The following is a 10,231-nucleotide window of genomic DNA, read 5'->3' as shown; positions in this document are numbered from 1 at the left end:
GGATACTTTGTGGTGAGTTGCTCTCTACGTTATGCTCCGCAGCACACGAAGTCCCTGATCTATCCATTTATTGTATTCTGTCTATTTCCTATTCCAGACAGATGTGCTAGTAGTATCGTATATTCTGGTAGATGATGGTAGGCTATCATTTCGTGTTTTAGTCACTTATTACACTCTAATTCACTGCACTTTTTTGTGTTGAGCTTTAATCGCTAATGTTTTGTACTAATTGTATGTTCTATGCCTTGTAGAAGTGATTCCGAGTGATGTAGATGTTATGGAGCTAATTCGAGCTATTTGGAGCTTTGAAGTCTGAGTAAAAGCCCAAACGATTAAGCTGGGATCGTGTTTGGGGGTCGAGGACCACATCTGGATATCAAAAATCAAGCAAAAAGTAAACTCTGACAAAAATGCACTGCCGCGGTGCGTGGTGCGCCGCGACTGTGTAAAATGTGGATGCATCTTCAATTGTTGAGCACACTAGAAATTCCCACTAATGCCGCACATGGCGCGTCCATGCGCGTGCATGTGTAATATTTCTAGAGCCAGTGTCCTATTTCGGCTAGGAGAAGGTGGTTTTGTTTGGGCCCGACCCTACTTGATATAAATACATGGAAAATGGTTATTTTATGGAATTTTGACACATATTCGACCGAATAAGGCTAAGGATGAGTTGGAAGAGCAACATCACAAGGATTTCATCATTTCTTCCTCACTCAAGACCCGAGTTTGGATTGAATTTATGTTTTCCTATCTTTTTATCATATTTGTGATGAATTAATCCATGTCTATGGAGTAGTTCCTTTTAGGGTTTGATGAATTTGGTGTATTGATATTTGTTTGTGGACATTAACTCTAGTTTTATGTATTGAAGCATTTTTGGATGATTTAATTGTTGCATTCATATTCACTTGTTCATGTAATCGAGAGAGGCATAACTTGTGATATTTTTTCATTATATTGTTGGTTGAGTTCATAAATTCTTCTTAGTAATTGAAGGCTAGTTGAATCATTGAATATACCTAGTTAGGAGGATAATCAAGAGAGGTTCTCCTAAAGATCAATCCACTACACATTCTTGCATATATTCACAGAGCATAAATTGGTTCATCTCGTGAAGTTAAGACTTAATCGAGAGAGGAGTTTTTACTAAACAATTGAACTAATAATAAGTGAAATTGAGAGACTCACTTGAACATTAGATGTGAATTATCTAGAGTTAAATCTCATATAATCATATTGCACCTATCCTATCAAAACCCTATCTTCTCCCATTGATAACTTTCTTTGCTTATTCCTTGATTCGATCGTCATTAGTCAATAGCTTAGATACTTAGTTAATTTTTGTTAGAAATCATATAAATCTCAACTATTGATCATCTTGGATAGCAATCAAGCTAGAAACTACGATAATATTGTTTAACTCTAATCCATGTTGATACGAATTATATTATACAATATTTGACTAGCAAGCATAACTTAAGTCTGTATTTTGCGCTCGTCAAATTTTGGCGTTGTTGCCCGGGATTGGCAATCAATAGTGTTTGAAATAGTTCGTAGTGCTAATTCAGGAATTTTTTATTTTTATTTTATTTTATTTTTCTCTTTTTACGGTTTGTGTTATTTGATTGTGCACAGGTGACAGGTTAAGAGTGGTACATGACTCAAGCTTCTGGGAAAGAAGTGCTACCATAAGAATCCGAGATAGAAAAACAACTACGACAACTGAGGAAGGAAAGAAATCTCTCCGAGACTTTAGAGAAGGTTGGGCAATACTCAACCAAAGAAACTATGGTTGGAGACGATGATGATAATGTAGATTTTGGTGCAAGAGAGACAGCCCAACAATGAGAAAAAACAGCACGGGATGCTAAGGAAGCAGCTATCAAAGATGCATATATTATCTATGAAGAAGAGAGGGCTCGGAGAATTGCTCAAAATCAACCCTTGGCTGCCGACCACTGAGGAAATATAGCTCTTATGCGTGGGAGACCACTTGGCGACTATGCTAGACCGGTCTACAATAAAGGATTATCAAGTGTGAGACCACATCCAATTGCAGCTAACAATTTCGAGTTGAAGCAAGGGTTGCTTGAAACCCTTCAGAACTATTGTGTCTTCAGAGGAAAGTTGAACGAAGATCCAACCACACATCTAATGGACTTTGAGGAGATTATGAACACCTTTCAATACAATGGGGTGTCACAAGATGCAGTATACTTAAGGGCATTCCCCTTAACACTCAAAGATGATGCAAAGTAGTGGCTTCGAAGCCTGCCCAATGGATCGATTAGAACATGGGATGAGATGATAGAAAGTTCCTTGATAAATATTTCTCATCAACTAAAACGGGCAAGTTTAGAAGAAAAATCCATAACTTCTTCCAGAAAGATACTGAAATTGTGTTTGAAGCATGGGAGAGGTTCAAGGAGATAGTGCGAAAGCGTCAACATAGTGGAATTGAACTCTGGATGCAACTCCAGGACTTTTGGGATGGATTGACACTGGCCTCACGTAGAATATTGAGCAATACAGCTGGAGGCCCGTTGATGAAGAAAACTCCAGAGGAGATAGTTACAATTCTTGATGAGTTGTCTAAAGATGCAAATCAGTGGCCCTTTGAGAGTGCTAAAAGAAGAAGATCAACTGGTGTTTACAAGTTGATGCTAATACATCTGTGCAGGTACAACTTGATGCTATGGCTAAAGAAATACGAAACCTGACCTTAGCTACAATACAGAGTGAACCTCATGCAGCTTGTGACATATGTGGAAGAGGACACCCTACTTATGAGTGTCAAGCCTCAACTGAGGAAGTGAATGTTGTGGGAAATTACAACTTTAATGCAATGGGTCAGAAGCACCCTGATTTTTCATGGGGTTCACCTGGGGGTACTGCAAATGCATCACAACAAAACAACCCCAGATTTAAGGGACAAGGAACTCCTAGTTTTGTTAATCAGCAGAGGCCACAGTTTTAGCCTCAACAGCCCAATCAGCCTGGTCTAGAAGATCTTATGAAGGCCTTTATCATGAAAACTGATGAAAGATTTGAAGTACAAGGGGCAACAATTCAAAATCTAGAGAAGCAAGTGGGGCAGATTGAAACAATATTATCTGAGAGAGTTCTAGGTACTCTTCCCACTGATACTGAGAGAAACCCCAAAGAAATAGTGAATGTTGTAACCTTGAGAAGTGGGCAAGTGTTGAAAGATCCCACCCAGTCCAAAAAGATGTGAAACTTGAAAAAGAAAGTGGGGAGCAGCTGAAAATTGATGTTGATAAGGAGAAGAAAGGCAAGAAAGGAGTTGAGAAAAAGAAGAAGAAAGAGAACTCGAGAAGGGAGGAACTTGATATGTGTGCTTTACCTTTTCCTCAAAAGCTATATAGAGAAAAGCTGGAAAAGCAATTTGAGAGACTTCTGGATATGGTGGAGCAGGTTAATGTAAACTTACCATTCACAGAAGTGCTCTCACAAATGCCAGCTTATGCTAAATTCTTGAAGGAAATCCTTACAAAGAAGAGGAAGATAGAGGCGATCTCAGTGGTCAAACTCACAGAGCATTGTAGTGCGATCTTGCAAAATAAACTCCCACAAAAGTGTGGAGATCTAGGGAGTTTAACTATTACTTGCTCTTTAGGCACTATTAATTTTGATAAGTCTTTATGTGATTCTGGTGCCTCAATTAATCTAATGCCTCTATCTATTTACAGGAAACTGGAGAATGAGATTGGAGAAATAAGGTCTGCACCAATATCTTTGCAGCTAACAGTCAAACAACTCTAATACCCGAGGCCCGAGGGGATAGTGGAAGATGTCTTAGTTCGAGTAGAAAAGTTTGTTTTTCCTGTAGATTTTATAGTGGTGAAGATGGAGGAGAACAAGGAGGTCCCCCTCATCCTAGGAAGACCATTTTTAGCAACGGGTAGAGCGATATTGGATATACACGAGAGAAAACTCATGCTTAGAGTGGGTGAGGAGATTGTGACTTTCAAGATGGATGTAAAAACGGGGGTGAAAAAGGAGAAGCCAGCTGCAAGTGAGTGGAAAATAAAGGGGTCAAAAGAGAAGGCTGCTGTGAGTGAGAAAGATAAGTGTGGGGTGTATCCCAAGAAGGTTGAGAAGAAGTTGTCTGCATGGATGTGTACATTAGTTCAGGTACGACGAATGGAGCCCGACTTCGACTCAAACCCCGACTAGATATTCAGGGAAGTTTCCTTTACCTTATGCTTTTTAATTGTGTGTCATGGGGACATGCCACAACTTAAATTGTGGGTGGGGGATATTTGTATGTTGTATGTATATTAGTTTTATTTTTTCTTGTGTGAGTTGTAGTAGTTAGATAGAAAAAAATGATAAAAAATTAAAATTTTTAAAATTTTCGACTTTTCCCGACGATGGATATCACATCGACAGGTTTCTTGAGGGATTAAAGTCAAAGGAAAAAGACAAAAAGATTTTCTTTAGTAGGTAGTGTAATAATTCTCACTTGTTTTTTTTTGGGTCGCGGTTCTTTTCCAAGAGTTTTGTTTGAACCAGGTGTAGTTAGTTTTTATTTTGTTATGAGTAGGGAACCTTGTGCTATGATTTGAATTGAAAACAATACCTCTTGACTTTGTATGCCTTGAGAATAGTGAGTGCTTTAGTTGTGACACTTAGGCTCAGTCTTTGACTCTTGTATAAATACCTTAAAGTGTATGATCTTAACTTTGCTTAACTGTTTTGACTAGAATGTCTTGATGAGTCTGATCCTGAGTAAGTTATGTGCCATGTGTGTGTGAGGTTTTTTGTGTATTCTATGCATTGCATTTAATGTCTAGAATTTTCCCTGTGTGTTTGCAAAGCGAAATTATAGTTTTATTCAATCTTGGAAGTGATATAGGCATTTCTTTGTTGAGCCAGATATATTTTTTACCCAGAGGACAGAGGGTGACTTTGAGGCCTGCGAACGCCGGGTAGGTATACTTTGAAGTGATATAAGGACAGAGGGTGACTTCGAGGCCTGCGAACGTCGGATAGGTATACTTTGAAGTCTACAAAATGAATGCTCTACTCACTGGTGTCTAGCCTAGGTCGAGGTACCTGGATCTGCACGTACACCATAACGGTACCTAGTAAGTATCAAGCCTAACCTCAGTAGAGTAGTGACGAGGCCAGGACAAGCCACCTACTAGGACAAGATAAACAGAACAAAATATAATGACGAGAAGTAATAGAAACAGAGGGATGGATGATAACAAAGCAGGTTAATAATACAGACAAAAGAGAACTTGAAGGAAGCAAATAACAAGAAATAAAATAGTCAAATGCGGACAAAAGTGATAAGACAAGGAAGAAATAAAGCAACAAGAACTTTTCAACTAATAACTCTTTTCAATATGAGATGCACAACAAGAATCACAACCGAGGTTAGAGGTGGGCATAAAATTCGAAAAACCGAATTCCGAACCGGACAAAATTAATTCGGTATTTCGGTTTCGGTTTTTTCGATATTTCGGTCTAATTCGGTATTATATTTTTGGTATTTCGGTATTATGGTACGGTCCTCGATATTAGGATCTTGAAATTTTGGTATACCGAATTACCTAATTTTTATAGACTTTTTTTTAAGTTGGACCTCTGCCCCAACGCCCCAGCCCAAAAACTTTTAATATATTTCTCTGCCCACTCCAGCGCCCCAGCCCAACTGCCCAAGCCCCAAGTCCATTCTATATTCAATTAGGGCATTAGCATTACTGCAATAGGCACCACTAGCAGTCACGAACAGACTCCTCACTCCTCACTCATTAGAAAGTCATTCCGATTTAGGGTTTAGCATTAGCATTCTGATAGTTTCACAAATTCCGGGTAAACGAAGACCAAATACAAAAAGAGATCAGCTGCTAATATACCAGCTCTAAGCCATTGTGCCCTTTGGGAGTAGTCAAAATCTTCTTCAGGTACTTCGTTTTGGTTCTGGTTATCATGTTCTTTAAGAACAGTAAGTTGGATATCGTTTTGAGCAGCCATTAAGAAATTTTTTAAGGAATTGTTTGAGAAAGGATGACTTCTTGTTTAGGATTTCTTGTTTATTAACAGATTCTAACTTTGAGAAATGAGTTTGCAGTTTCATATTTTCCATTGATTCACCATCTTTCGGTCAAACCGCATTTCCAGTGACAATTCCTAGATTCACAAATTCATATTTGCCATTGTTGTTGCGATAGTTTCACAAATTCAGAAAGAGATCGGCTGCTGTTGCAAGTGACTTCAAAGAATCAAAATTCAAAGGTATGTTTCTAGTTTCTTCCATAATTTGTGCTAGAACTGCTAAAGATTGACTTTTTTTTTAAACCTTTTTACCAGTTTAATACTCTATTTCTTTGGTGATATACTTTTGTAGTTTTGTTTTATTATCATCAAAAAATAATATTCTAACTTATGATTTATATTTTTTTAGGTTCAAGAGCAATCATGCCCCGTGCTCCTAAAGTACGCTCTCATATTTGGGAACACTTTGAGGTGAAAGAAGATAACGGAGAAGTTTGCAACGTAGAGTGCAAGCATTATGGTCAAGTCTATAATGTTCATCCAAAGAGGAATGGCACATATTGTTTATGGAAGCATATTGGGCATTGTCTTGAGCATCTTCCTGGAATCCTTATTTAAGAATTAAGACTAAGTTGATTCAAGACTATTAGTGTGAACTTGAATTGAGGGATGCCCTCTCTGTTTTTGTTGCACTGTGTGTGTTTAATTCGGCTGCTTATTAGAGTCTGCTGGCTGCTGCTACTGTTAATTATGCTACTGGCCTACTGCTATTGTTAATTACGCTACTGTTAAGTGTTAATTCTGCTACTGTTATTCTGTTAATGCTGCTACTGTTGCATATATTTTCTGCCATTTTTAGAGAAAAAATTTGCAGCTTGTTAAGAGTACAAACTTTTAAAATTTGCAGCTTGTTGCCTTGTTCTGCAATTGATTTGCAACCTGTCTCGTTGTGTATTAAGGCATTAAGCCACAAGAATTTGAGTTGGCTCCAAATGCCAGCAAATGTCTATAAGTCTATTTACTTCTTTCTGAAGATATGGTTGTTCAATTTCATTGTATTTCTTCATTTCTTGGCTGAACGGTTAGGCAAGGCATTGAAACATAGGAGAATTGTCACTCGTCAGTGTTGCTTATTTAGCGAATATTAAACCGAAACTGTACCAAACCAAAATAAGAAATACCGAACCGTACCGAAATACTTTGGTACGGTATTTGGTATACACAATTGATAAACAGAATACCGAAATACCGAACCGAAATTCTTAAATATAGAATGCCCACCCCTAACCGAGGTACCACCTCGTATTCACTTTTTACAATTTCAAACACAATCTTTTCTTATATCGCTGCAGGAGCCTTACATTTAGTTTTGAAAATTATTTTTTTCCTGAAATAGCTCCCTGCATTTTAGACCGCCTTATCACACCGCGTGCCTTTAAGTAGTTCCCCTACTAGCAACACGTGTATCAAGCCCACCTTATCTCACCGCATGTGTATCAACCCCTAGCCTTATGCCACCGCATGCTTATCAATATCATAACATAACCACAACTCGCACTTCAAGTGCTCATATGCCACAACTTGCCAAAAGAGTCTACAATACCAATGTATCCACAACAAATAGCCCACGGCTCAACCATAATGTGTACAAGCATCTCAACAATAACAAATAATGGTGAATAACTCAACCAGAATTATACTCAACAATTAACAACTTTGTCTCAAAGTTATAACGGCTTTTACAACTTCAACACCAATAACAAAACAAGAGATATTCCATGAATTAACAACTTCAAGTAATTAATTCCTCAATTAAAGAAGTAATAAGACAATTAAGAAGGCAATAATTTTAACTAAAGCATATAAGAGCAAATAACAAGTAAGAGGTGGAACAAGTGTTAACAATGTCAATTAGAGCATATGAGGGTAACTTAACAATGAAAGATATAACATGTTATGACAGCTTGATTAAAGACGTGAAAAGGTCTAAATAGCCTAAAACCGGTCAAATACCATACTCGTCACCTTGCGTACACGGTTTTCACATATCACAAATAACACAAATAACTCCAATCTTAAGGGGTAGTTCACCCACTCAAAATTAGGCAAGATATTTACCTCAAACAAGCTAATTCAATCCACTAGTATGCCTTTTCCGCGAATATCCAACTCGGACAGCTCGAATCTAGCCAAAATAACTTAATACCATAAATACAAACCATAGGAAACTATAATAGATAATAAAGTTGCAATCTTAAAAGAAAATTAAAAAGTCAACTCAAAAGGTCAACTACAAGCTCGCATCACGGAACCCGACCAAACTTACAAAATCAAAACACCCATTCATTTCTAAGTCCAACCAAACTAAAATTGTCCAATTCCGACCTCAAATCGACCTTCAAATCCTCAATTTATAGCTTAGGAAGTTTACATAAAATTCTCCAATTTTTTCAACTCAAAAAACTAATTAAATAATAAAAATAATGATGGATTCATGGATAATAATTAAATCCGAGTCAAAGACACTTACCCCGATCAACTCCTTGAAAATCCCATCCAAAATTTCCTAAAAGCGAGCTTTCTAACACAAAGATGAAAAATAACTCTAACACTCGATCCACCCCTTTTTTGCCCAGCTATAATGCATATGCGGACCAACATCCGCTTCTACGGACATGCAAAAAATTCATCGCGGATGCGGCATTTCGTTAAGCCAGGAAAACTCGCTTTTGCGGATCTTTGAGCGCATTTGTGCTTGCGCTTCTACGGAACCAAGCTGCTTCTGCGGAGAAAAGGCCGCACCTGCGATCACAGCTCTCCCAGCCCCAAACTCGCTTGCGCGGCTCACAGTCCGCTTTTGTGGTGCCGCACCTGCGGCCCAAAGTGCGCAGGTGCGATTGCACCAGAACCTCAGCTGGACAGAAAATCTTCTAAGTCCAAAATGATCCCGGATTCAATCTGAATAACATCTGGGGCCCTCGAGACCCCGTCCAAAAATACCATCAAGTCACAAAACACATAACGGGCCTACTCGAGTCCTAAAATCACATCCAACAATATCAAATCTATGAATCGCAACCCAATTCAAACATATTGAATCCATGATTCAACTTCCAAAACTAACACGATTCATACCAAACCAACTCTATTGACCTCAAATATTGCGCACAGGTCATAAATGACAAAACGGACGTATTCCAACTCCCGGAATAGGAATCCAACCCCGATAACAATAAAGTCAACTCTCGGTCAAACATCTCTACCTTCCAAACCTTCAACTTTCCAACTTTCGCCAATTCAAGCCAAAACGACCTACAGACCTCTAAATCAATATCCGGGCATACGCCTAAGTCCAAAATCACCATACGAAGCTATCAGAATCATCAAAACTCCATTACGGAGTCATCTACACAAATATCAATCTTCGGTCAACTCATTGAACCTAAGTTTCCAACTTTAGAACTAACTATCCCAACCACTCCGAAACTCACCAGAAACCCAAACCAATCACCCTGGCAAGTCCCATAACCACAATATAACATAAAGGAGGCAATAAATAGGGGAACGAGGCTAAAATACTCAATATTACCTGCCGGGTCGTTACATCCTCCCCCTCTTAAAATAAGCGTTCGTCCTCGAACGAGTATAGAGACATACCTAAAGTGGTGAAAGATGAGGATAACGGCTACGCATATCGTGCTCGGTATCCCAAAGTCACCTCACCGACTGGTTGACCCCTCCATTGAACTTTCACTGAAGCAATGTTCTTTGACCTCAACTTTCAGATCTGCCTGTCCAAGATGGTCACTGGCTCTTCAACATAAGTCAAATCCTTATCCAATTAGACTGAGCTGAAGTCTAAAACATGGGAAGGATCACCGTGATACTTCTGGAGCATGGAAACATGGAACACCGGATGAACTGCAGATAAGCTAGGTGGCAATAGAAGCTTGCAGGCCAATTCTCCCACTCTCTCAAGGATCTTAAAAGGACCGATATACCTAGGGCTCAACTTGCCCTTCTTCCCGAACCTCATCACACCCTTCATGGACGAAACCCGAAGCAAAACTCGCTCTCCAACCGTAATTGCTATATCACAAACTTTCCAATCAGCATAACTCTTCTGTCTAGACTAGGTTGTACGAAGACGATCCTGAATCAACTTGACTTTTTCCAAGGCATCTCAAACAAAATCTGTGCC

At 38.8% G+C, this 10,231-nt stretch overlaps 1 protein-coding gene across 1 annotated transcript; it reads left to right on the top strand.

Annotated features, from left to right (window-relative positions):
- The first annotated feature begins 3,031 nt into the window (after window positions 1-3,031).
- LOC109207122 lies at window positions 3,032-3,786 on the top strand. Its single transcript, XM_019370005.1, has 2 exons — window positions 3,032-3,131; window positions 3,224-3,786. The coding sequence occupies exons 1-2, from the start codon at window positions 3,032-3,034 to the stop codon at window positions 3,784-3,786; spliced, it is 663 nt and encodes a 220-aa protein (XP_019225550.1).
- The last annotated feature ends 6,445 nt before the right edge of the window (window positions 3,787-10,231 follow it).

This window comes from Nicotiana attenuata, unplaced genomic scaffold (genome assembly GCF_001879085.1).
Source record: "Nicotiana attenuata strain UT unplaced genomic scaffold, NIATTr2, whole genome shotgun sequence".
Lineage (NCBI taxonomy): Eukaryota > Viridiplantae > Streptophyta > Magnoliopsida > Solanales > Solanaceae > Nicotiana > Nicotiana attenuata.
Note: the sequence above shows the minus strand (reverse complement) of the source record. Positions and strands in the feature narration are given on the sequence as shown.